Source organism: Sander lucioperca, chromosome 2 (genome assembly GCF_008315115.2).
Source record: "Sander lucioperca isolate FBNREF2018 chromosome 2, SLUC_FBN_1.2, whole genome shotgun sequence".
In the NCBI taxonomy this organism is placed as follows: Eukaryota; Metazoa; Chordata; class Actinopteri; order Perciformes; family Percidae; genus Sander; species Sander lucioperca.
In genome coordinates, this window is record NC_050174.1 from 20,306,523 (window position 1) to 20,325,548 (window position 19,026).

The 19,026-nt window shown below is 45.6% G+C and overlaps 1 protein-coding gene across 1 annotated transcript; it reads right to left on the reverse strand.

The window, feature by feature from the left end:
• Positions 1-1,376: 1,376 nt before the first annotated feature.
• coil (coilin p80) lies at positions 1,377-18,579 on the reverse strand. Its single transcript, XM_031318061.2, has 7 exons — positions 18,228-18,579; positions 15,620-16,643; positions 7,396-7,485; positions 6,884-6,931; positions 6,728-6,797; positions 5,594-5,682; positions 1,377-1,811 (listed from the first exon to the last, which is right to left on the reverse strand). The coding sequence occupies exons 1-7, from the start codon at positions 18,476-18,478 to the stop codon at positions 1,764-1,766; spliced, it is 1,620 nt and encodes a 539-aa protein (XP_031173921.1). The 5' UTR covers positions 18,479-18,579; the 3' UTR covers positions 1,377-1,763.
• Between the last annotated feature and the right edge of the window lie 447 nt (positions 18,580-19,026).

The window sequence follows — 19,026 nt, forward strand, 5'->3', positions numbered from 1 at the left end:
GATGATTTACGACTAGGACACGAGGCATTGCGTCACAAACCGGCTGCTAATAATAATCCAGGTGTGTTACCACCCACCGAAATAACGTGGTGATATACAGCAGGTGTTTTAATGGCCTAACGTGTTTGTGAAAGCGTGTTCCACCTCCAGCTGCACTGAAAACCATCTGACATCGTGTGAAAAAGAAAATATTAAATAACAATTATAAAGTACTTATGGTAGGTTATGAGGTACTAGTTCAAGATTATGATTTAATGGGACGCTATATAATTTCTGAGTGTATTTGACCTTATTGAATCAGTTTGCTGACTTAAAAAATCTTCTCTGCTAGGCTACTGTTAAACTACTTTAACTTTATCCCGTAACTAATAATAAACTCCATTTAAAGATACCATTTGTGTCACTTGGCTACAAGTGACATTCAACAAAAGTCACAAAGTGAAAATTATTAGATACTACTTTCTAATAACTCTAAGCAAGTTTGAGTATACAGTGCGTCACAGTGGAAAAGTGACAATGTTAGGTTTACTTAAAGCAGTCAGTGTGCATACTAAAAAAAGCTTGATTTCTGAGCGTAATGTTGATGTAAATTTTTCTCCCACAATGCTATGCAAAAAGAAGATGGAGTTGGTACTTGGCAGCTGCAAAGGAAATTAAACTACAGAGGTGAAACGGCTCCAGAAAGATCTTAAAATACTAAAATAACCAACCGTTTCGCTTTTGTGTTGAATTCTCAGACTGTCAGTTTGATTTAATGCCAGACACTAACATTTCCTGCTAGGATTAAATGGGAAATGTTGGACGCATCAAGTGGACTATAATATTTTGATGTAGGACATCTAAATTTTAATGTACCATCTCATAACTTAGACATAGGAATTCAATAAACGTTTGACTTATCTATCTTGTAATGTGACCAACTATCTCTCACAGGGTTTCTGCAGAGTTCACCAAGTCAAATTTAGGCATTTTTAAGACCATTATGAATGAAATGTCTGTGGTACAATCCCAAAGAGCCTCGCGGCAATAACATGACAGCTGATTGGCTGCGATATAAGTTGCATGTTGGTCTCATTTGTAGTCGTAATACAGCAAAATTATATCTGGACTAGCGGAAGAAAGAACTACAACCCCAGAGAACAACAAAAAAAAATTAGAGGTAGCGTTGCATGGACATAGCAAAATTAAGACCTGTTAAAATTATTTAGGACCTAGAACACAATACTTAAGCAAATTTAAGACTTTTTAAGACCCCGTGGGAACCCTGTCTTACTATTTCTTTTCTAGTTTTAGTATTCCTACCATTTTTTCTTTTCCTGGCAGAAATGGCCTTCTATAAAAGAAAAGGTTTCCACATTACAATAATACAATAGACATCTTCCCTAAGAGTTTTTATTAGAAAAAGGTTTATACAAGACCGATATCCACAGTCACATCACTGTACAACACATAAAACCATTATGTCCCAGGCCTCATTCCACCTACATATTTAAAAACTATTGCATTTCATGTCTAAACCTAATTCAATGCAACAATTGTAGTCAATACTTACACCTGCAGTGGCTCTTCTGTGCAAAGTGATGACATGTTTAGATGTACAGAGAAGAATGTATAATCAACCTCAATCACATCCCTTAGCTGTCATTATGCAAAGTACAGAGGTGACTCTCTCCAGTTTAACTTAGGCACCGATGTACAAGATGAAGGATTCTGAAATAAAGTTAATCAGAGAAAAGGTGTACAAAGTCAGTGTTTAGTCCCATTTAAATGATCAGCCTTGGTTCCAGCAGGGAGTCCCACCGTTCTGTCACCTGTAGCGGGAAGAGAAGACGTTATTTTAACTATGATTACAACAGGATAGTACAGGACTACAACCGCTACTTTCTGCAAATTAAGCCGTTTTTGTCACGCCCCCACTTTCTCCTGTTGTGATGAAAAGAGGGGATCACTGGGTGAATGCGCTCACTCAAAGTACAGTGAAGGGGGCTCAAAACCTGGGCTCAAAGACAAAACAAAGGCTTTGGCTTTAACTGCTTTTGCTGACTGCCAGTGTCACTGTAAGGGACCCACACAATTCAACCCCAGTAGCCCCGTTGTTATTTAATACAGTAAGGCACTCCAGGGAATAAGCTGGTGGTTGGTGACCCGTTTGTTTTAAAGTGCTCATATTATGCTTTTTGGCTTTTTTCCCCCTTTCCTTTATTGTGTTATATATTTTTTTTTGTTTTTACAAAGTGAAAAAGCCCAAAGTCCACCCCAAAGGGACTTCCCATCTCCAACAGAAAACACTGTTCACAAACTGCTCCAAACAGCTCTATTGTAGTCCAGCCTTTACTTCCGTGATGAACGCGCCTCACTTTGTAACACACTAGAGCTGGGCAATATATCGATATTATATCTATCGTGATATGAGACTAGATTCCATCTTAGATTTTGAATATCGTAATATGGCATAAGTTGTCTTTTCCTGGTTTTAAAGGCTGCATTACAGTAAAGTGATGTCATTTTCTGAACTCACCAGACTGTTGTAACTGTTCTATTATTTGCTTTTACCCACTTAGTCATTATATCCACATTACTGATGATTATTTATCAAAAATCTCATTGAGTAAATATTTTGTGAAAGCACCAATAGTCAACACTACAATATCGTTGCGGTATCGATATCGAGGTATTTGGTCAAAAATATTGTGATATTTGATTTTCTCCATTTTGCCCAGCCCTGTAACACACGTTATAATGCTCGCCTAGCTGCTAGCGTGGCACGCCCTCATACTCTGCTTCTGACTGGCTAGTAGTCCTTACCTAGCTACTGCGCATGTGCGACTACCAACAAAGATGGAATAGAAGTGAGATGCCTCACTCTGTAGCTAAAACAGAGAGCTCAACACACAGGGTGAAAAGAGGAGCTGCAGCAATGTGCAGTACAACAAAATATATGGTGTTTTTTTTTTTTTAAATTAAACCACATAAACCTATTCTGATACAACCTCTAAATACAATTATGAAACTGAAAATGAGCATAATATGAGCACTTTAAAGAAAGGGTGTATTCAGTTACCATGTAGTCCCTGGAATCATCCATTTACCTTTTAATAACATTTCATTCCAGGGATTTTATATTTAACAATCACCAAACTGATGTTTGATTTTTATAAAACTGTAAACAAAAAAGATTTCTAGTAACAGACGTGAAACTATTGGAGAAAAAAAATCTGATTGCGATTTTCCTGCTACGATTATTGTTAATGTTAGATAACATGTTAATCTAAGTAATAAAAAATAAAAGGAAAAATCCACTGAAAATAGGACATTTCTGTAAACAATCTGTGATATGCAATATTATTCCAGCATTTATCTTGTGAAAAAAAACAGTTAATATACAGTAATAATGAAAAGAGGAATAACAAATGTATAATCAAATGTTACGCCAAACATTCAACTAAATGTTTCACATTCGATTAATCGCGGCCTTCACGATTAAAAATCGTTCAGCCCTACAAGAAGCCACGCCTCATCAGGTTGGACTCCCAGGGAACGTCTCTCAAACACCTCAGGGTGAGTTGCACCTATTTTAGAAATACGCTTATCGGCTTTCTTTCTGAGAGTAAGAAGAGAAGACCGATATCAATCTCATGTCTGTGTGTTTAGTACAGGACATGGTTAGCTTTGGACAGAGCCAGACTAGCTGTTTGGCCCTGCTTCCAGTCTGTATTGTGTTTTGAATGATTTGCGGTGGGGAGGCTAGTCGTTACCTACGGTCTTTGCGCACACACACACACTGTGTTCGTAAATAATTTTTCCGGTTCGCGCACGTATCTATTTTTCAGACATAACGTTTTTTTGATCCACTAGTCTCGATAGCAGTATTGATAAGCTCGGACCTTATTGATTTTCGGGTTTTGAGAAATTTGGAACCGGGTCCCTAATAGAACCGGGTCTCGAGACCCATCCCATCGCTAGTCTTTATGCTAAGCTAGGCTAAGCTGTCTGGCCCGGGCTAAAAAACATCACAACAGACCTCACCCATCCCCATCATGGACTGTTTACTCTGCTGCCCTCTGGCAAGAGGTTTTGCAGTTGGGGTGCACGATTCAGAAAATGTCACGATTCCATATCGATTTTCAGGCTCAAGATTCGATTCAAAATTAATTTTCGATTCAAAAACGATTCTCGATTCAAAAAACGATTCACAGTATGTAAATGTAGTTACTTTTTCCATGTGATTGCAGTAGACATACAATTTAAAAAAACAAAAAAAACCTGATTTTCTTTAATTCTATGAATCGATTTTTGAATCGGTAGAGCTTGAATCGCGATGTTTTTTTGCACACCCCTATTTCGCAGCATCCGGTGCAGAACGGCCAGATTCTGCAACAGCTTCTTCCCACAAACCACCAGACTCCTGAACTCAAAATAACCCCCCTTAATAATCCCTTGCAGTGGGCCTCATTATTTATAAATGTGCAATAACAGTATCTATTTTTCTTAAATGTGCAATAACTGTTTTTTTATATCCTGCCATTCAATATGTGCAATAATAATATTAATGCTGCTTATTTTTTTGTAATGTCATATTTAAATGTTAACATAACACTCTGTAGCATTTGTATTTATTTATTTAATTTTTTAAACGTTTTGTTTTTAGTTAAGCAGTTTAGCAGTATTTACGAGCCAGTGGAATGAAATTTCATCCATCCATCTATCCATCCATCCATCTAGGCTAACCACGTCCTAACACCAGAGGCCTGTACTACGAAGCAAGATTTGGCATTAACGAGGTAACTTCAGGTTCAACCCAGGGTTTCCTGTATCACGACGTTGGATCAGTTGTTACCGGGTTAAATCGCCGTGGTAATTTATGCTGAACACCTCACCTGGTCGGGAGCAGGTTATGTTGGAGATTAGAGATCAACTGGTGTAAAAGCACCGCCTACTGACCAAGCAATACTCGATTGATAACGGCGTCACCGTTCTTAGAAGATCAGGTGAAGCTTGGTGCATGGAGAGAGAGAGGTGCGCTCAGAAAAGTTAAAACATTTAGAGACCGACAACCCCGTTAACATTCCCTGATGGGTATTTTTATGAAAGATATTGATTTTCAGCGGAGGGAATTACGTATAGGCTATTTGTCGGCTTGTTGTCGTTTTTTTTTTTTGCCAGCTTTCCTCCCTGCGTTTTGCCTGTTAAACCGTGTCTGTGTTCTTCATATTTATGTAGAATTATAATTTCTTCTTATATAAAATATGCGGCTCTGGTAGATGTTTGCGATTGGTCGTGCTGTGCAAACACCGCCTCTTTTATGTGAACATGCGTGTCTCTGGATTGGGAAACCCTGGGTTGATTGAACTAGTTGATAACCACCGTCGTGACACAGCTTATGTGGGACCGTGGTTGTTAGGTTAAGTGAAGCCGAGTAACTGAAATAATTCCAGGGCATGTTGATCTTGATTCATAGTACAGGCCCCTGGTCCGTACACACGCATGAGACTGATGTTGATCTTTTTGGAAAGGAAGCATAAGGTTGAATTATTCCTTTAAGAAGTGCCGTTTAATAGATTAGAGTAAAAAAGATGAACTTCCTCAGGCTTACCCGAGAGCCTCTGGACACTGCATACTCCACGCTCTCCGAGCCATCTGCGTTCTGATAGACCAGGTCAAACTTGCCAGGCTCTACAGGAGCTGAGGGAGAAGAGGCATGTTAGGTGTAATCACAAATGCATGGAACACATTGGAAAATCCACTCTGTTCGTCAAGTCAATTACATTTTAAAAATACCTGACTTTCCATGAGGAATTCCTCTAAAACTAAAACATACGCAGTGAGAAACCCATAATAACCATAATACTGTATATCCATGGTAGGCTTACAGTTATTTATCAATAGCAGCGATTCTAACATCCACTTATTTAACTAGATGCTGATCTTTCTGGCTGTGAATGGTCCTATATTGTAAAAAGTGAGATTTCCATGTTTTTTTTTTTTGTTTTTTTGTTTTTTTTAACAATAAAGCAGGTTGAGGTGCTGTATAAATGCTGTGAACGAATCAAAACGCTTAATCCAGAGAAATGCACGCAGCCCGTGTTCAGAAACGAACTGTCAGGACTTCTGTAAGGTTGTGATGTCACAACTATTATACTGTATATAGGTAGAATGTGCCGCTACAGTGCCGTTCCAGTCATACCCCGGCTGCAATGACGGTGCTTTTTCGGGAGGGGGGAGCTTAAAACGGATCGTTTCAGACAGAGGGTGAATACAGGTATATTCAGACAGACAGTATGAGACAAAGAATGTGTTTTCTGAACATTAAAGCATGTAAACATGTTCTAGTAGAAACCCAAAATACAAGTATAACCCTGAAAATGAGCATGATATGGGGCCTTTAAAATACATTTTCCAGTCGAGCTTTGAGAGGAAAACCGATTTCTTTTTTTCCTCTTATTTACAGATTTTAAAGATTATTTTTAGCGCTTTAATTGCTTTTTGGTTAGAGCTGCTGAAGAATGACAGGGAAAGGGTGACAGGGAGAGGGGGGATTACACGCAGAAAAAGGGCAGCGGGACGGACTCTAACCCCGGCCGCTGCCAAGGACTCAGCCGACATGCCGACATGCATGCTGTACTGGTTGAGCTAGAGGCCGCCCCGGCAAACCGATCTTTTGAATCTTGACGTACTAACTTTGAAATATGATTAACGTTGCAAGTGTCAGTGGTGACGTGACCCCTACCTTGAGAGGCATTAAGCAGTTCCAGCTCAATCTGTTTGGTGGTGAGGTCAAAGCTTACAATCCTTCCCTCCTAAAAACGTAAAGCAACATGGTTGGTCAGTAGTGTGGCAACTCCAGTACGACATTCTCTCCCAGATCACAGATGATTCCACTCACCTTATACTCTGATACCTGTGGTGTATAGTTCTCCGTTAGCTCCAGTAACTGAAAAACACACACACACACACACACGTTTGTTTCACTATCTTTGTGGGGACCTGTCATTGACAAAATGCATTCCCTAGCCCCTTACCCTAACCTTAACCATCACAACTAAATGCCTAACCTTAACCCTTACCCTCACCCTAACCATAACCTAATTCTAACCCTAATCCTAAAACCAAGTCTTAACCCTCAAACAGCCCTTTAACCTTGTGGGGTCCAGCATTTTGGGCCCCACAAGGCTGTGCAGACCCCACAAATTCCCCAGTTTTTGGACCCCACGAATATAGTAAAACAAGCACACACACACACACACACACACACACACACACACACACACACACACACCTCGATTTATTAGTGCGATGTCAGTTGTCAGCTCTACTGGGGGGTGTATCCAGGAAGTAGGCAAGCAGTGTCAATAAGAGCAGACAACACTGTAGCTTATAAAACTGGACTGGGCTTACCTTGAAGGCAATCTTCTGCCCCACCTGTGGAGGGGCGGCTAGCAGGGGCATGGAGCTGTAGTCCCGTTTGGGAGCAGCTTCCGCTGCGTTCTACATACAAGAACACAAGAGATTATCAATGCCTTTTTCATACAGTGTTCCTTCATGACAGCTCACACAATGACCATGTTTCCATGTACACCACAGATGTAACTGTACTGCCAATAAGATGATAATGTGACAGAGGCGACACTATTCTCAGATTTAATTGCCCGTTCGCTAAACCCCACCCCCAAACAGTGCTTGTCTAATCCTAGTTTAGCAACCGTGTAGGCAGGCCTGTTAAACTCTGGATTTCTCCACATTTTCAAGCGGTGTGCCTGAGGTTGTAGTAAGAGCAATATTTTTGGCTTTTTCATTTTTCTATTATTTTGGCTGTGTTAATGCATTCGGCATAAATATCGGACGTGGGTGGGAGGTTTTTTTCCCCCTCAATTACACTCAGACTCAAAATTGTCCCTATTGAAACCCATTAAAACCCCCTTTTTCTTTTTTTTTTTTTTTTTTTTTTAACCCCCTGGCCATTACAGCTTAAAATCATGCCTTCTATTATATCGGGTTTTCAATATTCAGCTCTGGCTTGAAATGTTTTTACTATTTTCCACCAGATTGAGCCGGGGCAAATGTGCGCTTGTTTCCTGGTTCCCACTCAGGACATTGCTGCTGTACCATGGAGCACTCCAGTGTTTGATACAAAGCATCAACATCAATTTTGTTGCCAACAATTGACATATCCCAGCCTGTGAAAACATAAATCCGTCTAGCATTCAGTTATATATATATATATATATATCCTTCGCGTTTCCCTTCGGGGATTGCTCCGGTGCTGCAGGAAATTCCGCCGGATGCATGTATTTTCCGTTTCCTTCCTCTTTGTTTGTATTGGAATTTTAAATTTGGTGGATTTCTGAGGACTATGGTTAACTGCTCCTCAGATCTCTGCAGGGTAAATCCAGACAGCTAGCTAGACTATCTGTCCAGTCTGGGTTCTATTTCGTTTCTACTGACCGCCAGAGGCGGTGCTTTCAGTGCTTTTTCCTGGATATCCATCGCACGCATGTGCAGGTCGAGTGTTTGTATCAACAAAGTCACCTGTGACCTGGGTGACGTATGCCCTGTGTATGCACAAAGGGCAGGCCCACCCAGGAAGTGACCTCTTGCATCTTCTCGCGTTGGTAAGCAGGTTTTCGAGTTTCAGACAGGGTTTGGCGTCGCTGGGAGTCTTGTTACCCAAACGGATTGGAGCTGTGAATTTACGCCCTCCAAAAGACTGCGACTAGCCCCCTTGACACGATTGCACTCATTACATAAGGTAAGACCGATTTTTGTGAAGGAGTTAACGTTGTGTTACGGCCACGCCGCTTGGCCGGCTTGTAGTCAGCTGTGTCGGTGTTCACGCCATTCCTGAGAAGGGCGAAGATACGGGGAGAGTCCCTCCCGCAAACTTTATTTTTTTGTAGCAGAATGCAGTAGTGGTCTCGCTTTGACTGCGTTCGTTCAAATTCTCCCGGTCAGTAAGAGCAAGGAGTCGGAGGTTACTGTTATTGTTATTATTGTGGTTGTTAACGCTGTTGCACTGCTGGCCATTTAGGCTCAGCTTTTTTCTTTGTTAAGACGCTATGGCGTCAGATAAGGTTGGCTTCGGCGGCGCGTGCTCGTAGCGTAGCCACCCCGTAATTGAGTTGTTTCAGAAGCGGCCTTTTTTCCGCTGCTCTGGTTAAATAGGTCTTCCTTTGTTTGACAATCGTGGTGCATGAGTGTGCTCGCTCGGACCCCTCACGACCGCTCCGCATATCCCGTTTCACGGCAAAAGGAGATACTCTGTTTTTTGACATTCATTGCTGCACTGGAGTGTGTTCGCTCCAGACGGCGCTACGTTATATAGTGGCATTAAGTTGTTTTCGCCTTAAGACAGCAGGGATTGTCTACATTGTAGCGTCACTGTCAACAGTAACTGCACCTGGGACAGTGTGACACGCTTGACCACGGTGCAGGCTGCCTGCTTGCAGCATGAGTGAAGGCGCAGCTAGACAGTCAGTGACAATGTTTATGACCTGTGCTGACTGCCGGGCCCCTCTTGAGCTGGATGATGGCCACGACAGATGTCCTTCCTGCCTGGGCATTGACCACCTACGGCAGGGGCTAACTGAGCTGGCGTGCATGAATTGTGCGTGCCTAAGCCTGGCGGTGCGGTCAGCCAGACTGGCTTAGCTAGGGAGGACCACTGGGGCTCAGCGGCCTCCGCCACACAGGGACAGTCCTCCGCCCCCAAGTCCTCACAAGCGTAGACGGACTGAGAAATGTGAAAATCCTGGTACAGCCAAACGTAAAAAGGTTGTCCTGTCACAAAAAGTGGACAGTTTGACGTCTGAATTTGCACAGATTAAGGCTCTCCTTCAGCCTTCAGGGGCAGGGGCAGGTAGTGGTCTCGCTACAGCCCAACGACGGTCACCACCGCCTCCAGTATTATCTCCGGCATTCGAAGGCCAGGAGGACGATGTCCTCTCCACTAGGGCTTCGGAGAGCTTAACTCTTGGCCAAGTGGAGTATGTAGAGGGGGTGGGTGATGACGGGGCAGGCCAGGCCTTCAGCTGCTCTCGTCCTGGCTCTCGGGAAACAGGCAGTGATAGGGAAGGCTCGGAGAGCAGCCAGACATCGGTCAGGCCTGTTTTGAAGGTGGCACTAGCGCGCCTTGGGTTAGATGAGGCACCGGTCATGGTACCTCCTCAGAGTGCATTTTTTAAGACGCCTCCTCAGTCAACAGCTCTCTGTGTCCCACCATCAGCTCCATACATTGAGGAGCTTCAAAAAGGTGCTGACGTCTCTCTCACCTTCCGAGTGACTGTAGGGCATTGGTGAACATGGCGGATGCGTCCAGCTACGGACTAGGCAATATGCCCAATGTAGAGCCGGCTGTTGCGGCCCTTGTGCTGTCACCTGACGAAGCACTCAGGCCTGACGCTCGCCGTCCCCGGCCGCAGTGCCGCTTGACTGATGATTCCATCGTCAGGAGCTATGACACGGCGGCACGTATGGGACGTATTGGAAATTCTATGTCCCACCTCATCCTGGCCCTGTCCCAGTCACTACAGGACTCAGATGCAGACCCGTCTATTCAGAGGTTAAGTGATGCCTCCCTGCAGGCATTTGCCTACACGAGCAGGGAGCTAGGACGGCTTATGTCCTCACTGACCCTCGCTCGACGGCAGATATGGCTGGCCCAGTCTCCGCTTTCGGAGCCATGCAGAAGGGCACTCCGTTCCCTTCCGGTTGTTCCTGGGGAACTGTTTGGCCCTGCAGCACAACAGGCTCTGGAGCGTAGTGTACAGGTTACACAAGCAAGACGGCAGTTTGCAAGTCTGCGCTGTGAATACCCCAGTGGCCAGAGGCCCTGTTCATCCAGAATTGCAGCAGTACCACAGCCGGCCGTCCAGCAGGTGACGCGACGCTCTGGACGATTTCAGCAGCCTGATCCTGCCCAGCCCCCTCGCTTTCCACAACGGGGCCAGACCTCTGCCCGTCGCCCCTCCAGGCATCGGAGGGGGTGGGGGGGTAGACAATGATCACACAGTCGTGGCGGTCGGACGCTTCACCAGCCAGCAGCTCAGATACTGGGAAGCGTTATCAGACCCCTGGGTTGTGACGACCCTGTCCCAGGGTTACACCATACAATTCCGCCGCCGACCGCCAGGATTCCGCGGGGTCAAGATGACCGTGGTCAAGGATCCGACCAAGGTCCTGGCCCTATGCCGGGAGATCTGGGCTCTCCTGGAGAAGGGAGCCATCGAGCCGTTAGACACGCATACACAGAACGGTGGCTTCTACTCCACGTACTTCGTCATACCGAAAAAAGATGGGGGCCTCCGCCCCATACTGGACCTGAGGCCTCTCAACGACCATCTCAAGGTACTAAGATTTCACATGTTGCGTACTGTAGAGGTCTTACAGGGCATTCGACAGAACGACTGGTTCACTACCATCGATCTGAAGGATGCGTATTTTCATGTCCCCATTGCACTTCACCACAGGCAGTTTCTTCGCTTCGCACCCAGGGTTTTCACCCGGTGTGTGGCGGCGGCACTAGCTCCGCTCCAGGCCCAGGGCATGCGTATTTTCCCTTACCTGGACAACTGGCTCGTATGCTCCCAGTCGGAGGCAGACGCCCTCAGAGATTCTGCGTGGCTAATATCCCATATTACCAGGTTAGGGCTGACTGTAAATTACAAAAAGAGCTCCCTGGTCCCCAGTCAGCAGATAGGATTCCTCGGTATCCAGCTGGACTCCCAGGCAATGAGGGCTGTTCCCTCTCAGCGATGGACCAGCAGTATCTGCCAGGTAGTCAGGCACTTCAGGGGAGGCAGAGCTCTGACTCTCAGAACGTTTCAGAGACTGTTGGGGATGCTCGCAGCAGTCTCCTCTGTGGTCCCACTGGGCCTCCTGTCATTGAGACCCCTCCAAATCTGGGTGAACAGCCTTGGTTTACATCCCACTCACCACAGACACAAGCTGGTCAGGGTCACTGCCAGCTGTCTGAGACATTTACAACCCTGGAGGATGGAAACGTATCTCGTTCAGGGTGTCCCCTTAGGGTCTATACCTTCCCGAAGAGAAGTAGTGACTACAGACGCTTCCCTAGAGGGGTGGGGTGCTGTATGGCAATGTCGGACTGTCAGAGGCCAATGGAATCTTTGGCAGCAGGGGCAGCACATAAATGTGTTGGAGTTACATGCGGTTCTGCTTGCCCTACAGCATTTCCTCCCAGCGCTGGTAGGGAGGCATGTACTTGTCAGAACAGACAATATGTCGGTGGTCTACCACATCAACCACCAGGGGAGCACCAAAGCCATGCAGTCCATGGGATTGATTCGGCAGCTTTTGCTGTGGGCTCACCCTTGCCTGCTGAGCCTGAGGGCAATGTACTTACCAGGCGCACAGAACGGGGTTGCAGATCTCCTGTCCCGCCAGCGCCCCCATCCGGGAGAATGGAGACTTCACCCAGAGGTTGTACAAGCCATCTGGCACAGGTACGGCGTGGCGGAAGTGGATATTTTTTCCTCCCAGGCAACGACACACTGCCCCCTCTGGTTTTCTTTCGGGGAACCGAGTACCCTAGGCCAGGATGCTCTGGCACACGCATGGCCCATGCAGCTGCTGTACGCTTTCCCGCCTCTGCCATTAATATTGCCAACACTGGACAGGGTGTCTGCAGCGGGACACGAGATACTGCTAATAGCCCCCAGATGGCCAGGAAGAGTATGGTTTCCAGTGTTACACCAACTTCTACAGGGAGAGCCTTGGTGCCTTCCGGTGCGACGGGATCTCCTCTCACAGTTGGACGGCCAAATCTGGCACCCGAACCCGTCTCGGCTGAAACTTTGGGTCTGGCCTCTGAAGGGCTGGATCCATTGATAGGGCTCTGTGAGCCAGCAGTGGTGCGGACAATTCACAGTTCTCGGGCACTCTCCACCAATGTGCTCTATACTAATAGGTGGAAGCTGTTTGCCAAGGGGTGCCGAGCTCAAAATCGGGAGCCAACACAATGCTCCATACCGGGTATACTCAGTTTTCTCCAGTCACTCCTTGATCGGGGCCTCGCAGCCTCCACAATCAGGGTGTATATTGCCGCCATCTCCTCTATGCACAATAGAGTGGAGGGCGCGACTGTTGGGTCCCACACTCTGGTGACCCGCTTCCTAAAGGGGGCTCAGCAATTGAGGCCTCCTCGGCGAAACCCAGTGCCCTCCTGGGACTTGCCCCTTGTTTTGCGTGCACTGTGCAAACCCCCGTTTGAACCCCTGGGGGGTATTGAACTGGCTGTCCATGAAGACAGCCTTTCTCTTGGCCATTACATCAGCAAAGCGGGTAGGAGAGCTACATGCTCTTTCCATGAACGGAGAGTGTCTGCATTGGCATCCGGGGGGTACGGGAGTAACTTTATGGCCGAACCCCTCTTTTCTCCCAAAGACTTTTTCGTCCTCATACATCAACCATCCCCTTAGGCTGGCAGCCTTTGAACCCCGAGATCGGGGGTCTGAACTAGGGTTGAGCACGGAGCTTTTGTGCCCTGTACGGGCACTCCGGATTTATCTTCAGGAGACCGCCCAAATCCGGCGGTCTGACGCATTGTTTGTCTGTCAGACAGGGCCGAGACGGGGCCTTGCCCTGTCGAAACAGCGGCTGTCGAGATGGATAGCCGAGACCATCGGCCATGCTTACAAGTGCAGTGGTCTTCCAAGCCCTTCTCATGTTCGGGGGCACTCCACCAGGAGTGTGTCTACATCGTGGGCAGTCCTGCGGGGTGTGCCCCTCTCTGACATTTGTGCAGCAGCTTCATGGGCCTCACCCTGCACATTTGCTAGATTCTACAGGGTTAACGTTGTACCGCATAACCCAGTGGCTGCAGCGGTACTTCCTACACCTTCGCAGCATCCCTAACAGGCAGGTAACAATTCCTCCTGACTTTGTTGATATTAGCCATCCAGGTGCTGAAAGCACTGCCTCTGGCGGTCAGTAGAAACGAAATAGAACGATTGTTACGAATGTAACCGCGGTTCTATGAGTTTCGGATGACCGCCAGAGCTCGGCAGTCACTCGGAATTTCCACGAGAAGATTGCCAAGAGGTCACTTCCTGGGTGGGCCTGCCCTTTGTGCATACACAGGGCATACGTCACCCAGGTCACAGGTGACTTTGTTGATACAAACACTCGACCTGCACATGCGTGCGATGGATATCCAGGTGCTGAAAGCCTCTGGCGGTCATCCGAAACTCATAGAACCGCGGTTACATTCGTAACCATCGTTTTCTCTCGCACGACGCCCATGACGATTCTGATTGGTTTAAAGAAATGCCATTAAACCAGAGCACGTTTTCCTCCCACCCCGAATGCTGTGTGGACTAGCCAGACCCTCCTTCAGCACGCTTTGGAGGACTGGCAAAGCGAGACTAGCATTTAGTTAACAGAAAATAAATCGTTTTTAATCATAAAAAAATAAAAAAACACCAGTGGCATTATGTAAACAAACTGGTATTTAAAGGGTTAAAATTCTTTACCACCATTAACATTCTAAACTGCATTTTTGCAGGGTGGGGCTTAGGGAACAGTCAATTTAAGCATCTCTCCAGACTAACCATTTTTTCTTACAGGAGACACACAGAGCACCTTGACCCTCAGGCAGTGGTGTAGTCTACGTGATACTCCGTCTACCCACTAAGAAATCTCCAGGATTTCCATATACCCACTTACATATGTGCAATGATACGCAACAACATATTTGTGACAGAGCTTTCACTTCAGATATTTGTGAATACAAATACGGGGTTGGGTAATGCGACAGCAAACTAAACTAACGCTGCAGAACGTGCAGGGAGACTTCTCTCATCTTTCATCGACCCGCTCCTCGCTGAGCGCAGTGCATAGTGTGTGCGTAGCGACCAGGACTGCCTTAATTAAAAAAATGAGGAAAAATCTAGAGATTGGCATGGGGTACTTTCCATAAAATCATCTCTCAATGCAAATCAAACCAGCTATTAGGCTAACTGAAATAAAACCATGCCAGTCTCTAGGTATGGTGAAGGGTATGTGATGATGTGGTTGATGGATGATATTTTAATTCCAAAAGCCAAGGGAACTTTATCAGGATGCATAGTATCCTGGATCCATGAAATAACTGGCCTTTAAAAATCAAAATCTGCCTGCCTCTATGGGAATTTAACATAGGGGTGGACTTACTTATGCCCCCCTGTATTTTAAGGAAGAACATTTATTTATTTACGATACATTATTCATTCACAAAGAAAATTGGTGTCCTTAAAGGTTGGATTTTTCCTCATTTCTTTTAATTAAGACATTAAGATCAATTTCCAAAAGATGATTTTTTATTCCTCTTTTTAGTCAACTTTAGCATGGGTGTATTTATTTGTGCTGAGCACTGTAAGTAGCCTATTTTATTTTGTCCTCGTTGCTTTGGGGTCAACTTTTGGCCCATTCTGAGCCAGGAAAAAAAAAAAAAATGTGGTACTGTATACCCACTACAATACATTAGACTACACCACTGCCGTCAGGATACAGTTAGGGTCAGAAATCAGTAACTTTAAATACTGAACTAAGCAGGTATTGAAATCAAAATGATTCAATCATATGAAAAGTATCCGACAACTACTATCACACACACATAGGTACATACCTGGAGGACCACTGACATGTTGGTCAGGGAATCAGTGTGACAGGACGGCTCCGTGGCTCCGTTATAGCGGAACTCAAAGCTGCCGCTGTGCCCCCTGGCGACTCCTCTGCCTTCACCCCTTCCGTTCTCTTCAGGACCGCCGTGCCTGGTTTGTCCTCGGCCGCGGCCTCTCCAAGACGGCTGACTGCCCAAACTGTGGCCCGGCCGCTGCGCTGGCCGTCGGATAACCAGCTTGATCTCCTCTTCGCTGTCGGAACTACTAGACGCCTCCGTTTTATCCTTAGGGGCCGCCGCTGCGCTCGCAGCCTGTTTCTGTGCACCGTTGACGGACTGCGGGGCAGGAAGAGCCTGCTGAGATGTTGAGCTATCGCTCAGTCTTCCTTTAGGGGTTGTGGAGGTTAAACGGTTGTTTTTCGGCAGGCTTTTTACAGCGCTGGCCTCGTCAGAAGAGGAGTCGGTTTCTAAGGAGGATGACGAAGGTGGGTGGGATTTTGTCTGGGTGGGTTTGGTGGTTGGAGGCGCCTTGGCGACAGCAGGGGTGGAGGAGGCGGTTTTGGGTGCTGGTTTTTGGGCAGCTGGCTTTTTAGGAGCGTCGTCCTCGTCACTACTGCTGCTACTGGAATCTGAAGAGGAGACATTCTGTGTTTTTGCTTGGACCACGGGGGGCTTCTTGGTGCTTTTAACTGGCTGCTCTACACTCGCTGTTTTTGTTTTGGTAGAAGCAACTGGTTTGGGGGTGACGGTCGGGTCCTTTTCCTCTGCCTTCTTTCTTTTCTTCTTCTTCTTCTTTGTGTGTTTTTCTGGTGACTTCTTATTCCTCTCATCACCTGACGCCTGCTTGGTATCCCTCTCCAGGCTCTCCTTGCTCCTTTTTTTACTTCTTTTTTTCTTACATTCAACGCTCAGTCCATTTTCTCCTGGCCCATCCTCCTCTGTGGGTCTGGGTCTCTTTCTGCAGTTTTCACTTGCTGTATCTGGACAGCTGCTGTGCCCATTCACCTCAGCCAGACAGTCCACCTTCACCCTGGCAAATTAAGAATAAAGGAATGAAGGAAGGAAGAAGGGTCAAACACGTTCAGAAATTTACTTCTTGTCACCTTGCCCAGAGGCCGATGAAAATATATCTATGTCAATGTCGAGCGTCAAAGTTCACGCAATTCTCGATCTTGGAAGTACCATTTGGCGAAGGAAAATCTTGAGCTAACTTTTTCAAGCGCTTTCGGACCTTTAAGTCACAGGAAAACTGAGTAAAACTGGAAAAGTCCTGGGAAAAGCTGGTAACCCTGGATCAAGTGGCATGGACGAACAAAAAGGAACGATATATTAATGCATTTCCACTGCCACCGATATGGCCAGGTTAACCTTTTTTTGTGCTTCAGGACACCTCCCGCCCTCTGTAAATTCACTGTCTCCTCCAAGTTCCCAAGTTTCCCGGGATATCCTCGGGTAGGAATGTGAGGGGGAAATGGTATACGTGCAGTTTAGTGTCCCAAATTCCCTCTGGAAGATTCTACGTGCAGTTTAATGTCCCAAATTCCCCATACAATGTCCTTAATTATGAACCTGCTAAACCACCTTTTTAACAGGTGTTTGGGTTATGGTTATGGTTAGGGCAACCTGTCTCAAATAAGACCCTCATCATTTGGGACACTCGGTTTTTGGAAAATAATTTGGGACACTAAACTGCATGTATACCTGTATATCAATTAGCCTACTCACAGAGCGTTGCCTTGAATTCATGAAGAAAACTTTGCAATTGTTCAATCAGAGAATGTTCCGACACGCAGCATGAGAAAGATAACACTTTTTGTGCATTAAAGAAAGTAAAAATGTTCTAGTAAACCCAAAACACAAGTATGAACCTGAAAATGAGCATGTCTCCTTTAAGAACAGAATGTTCATTTTTAGAAGAACTCTACCAATTCCAATTTTATTTATAAAGCCCAATATCACAAATTTGCCTCATGGGGCTTTCCATATATATATATATATATATTTACATTGTTTAAATTACCCAACAAACAACTGACAGTCTTGACTCATCGGCCAAGTTGGCGGGTAGATGAAAGAATCCACTGGCCAAGCATATTTTTTTTACAATAGGTGAAAATATTAAATTGCAGTTTTTTTTTGTAACTTAAATTAAAAAAAACTTTCTGGTTGGGGTTGCAAGTCCTGCTGGGGATGTTAATGATTAACCGTTTAACCGTTAACTGACAATGAGAATCTTGACCGATCAATAGCCTAATTAGACAGCTAAAACAATATCATTAAAACAATAATAAAAAGGTATTTAAAAACGTTTTTGCATGATAAAAAGTAAATAGGTGGATTGTCAGTTGTTTTTGGGGTAATTTGAACACTGGAAAGCCCAATGAGGCAAATTTGTGATATTGGACTTTATAAATAAAATTGGCTATGGGTCCGTGGCCCCACGGTGGAAGTTATCGGGCTGAATTAGAAAGGATGCTCCGTTCTTGTCTTTGCCTGGGGGCCCGTACAACTTCATGGTGCCTGTTGGAGCTGAACTGAGAACTTCTAGTCCACATACACCTGGTCATGTTTAAACAGGTGCAGCCGCGTACATTAACAATAGAAGCACGCGCACCTGACGCTGTCGTTGTCCCGCACCACGTAGACGCTCTCTGTGTGCGGCAGGTAGCAGTCTTCTATAAAGAGGTTGAGGATGCTTCTGCGACTGAACTCAAACTTCTCTCTGATGATGCTCTCCACATCCGCCACCACGCGACATGTGTTCAAGTCCACGAGCAGCCAGCACATGCGACAATCAACGACAGCCGGCGGCGGGTAGTCAAAGTATAAGCGCACGCGGATAAAGTTGTTACTGTGGGCAGCCATGACAGCTACCCACGGATGTATTTAAACAGCTAGCTACCACACCGAGCACCAAACACCCCAAAACCCCACGCCAAAACACCGCTCGTGTTCCGCTTCTGCCGGTAACAGGAATAGTATTTCCGACCGGGAGTTTCAGAATAAGAGTCCCCCCACGCGAAAACGAGACCAGGTCCCCCCTCTGATGGCGTGGAGGCATTACTGCTCTCAGGAGACCAGACAAAAGAAGCTGGCTCTGAATGCAAGAAACCAGGGGAATTGTAGTTCATTCGAATGCCTTCAATAGTAAAAAAAAATAATATACTGTAAACAAGCGGAGTTTTGTCCCTCTCCCCAAAAATGATTGTTTCTAATATTTTACCGAGTCCCCATGACCAGAGAGCATTAGCCTACGCATTCTTTCCCAAGTTTGCTCATGTATGCATTAGTTTAACTTGTGTTGACTTCGGGTCACATTGACCCGTTTTTAATTTTTGTTTTATATCAGAGAAATTGGGACGTAGAAATAAGAAAAAATTTAAAATTTAAAACGTTGGAAAAAGCAAAAACAA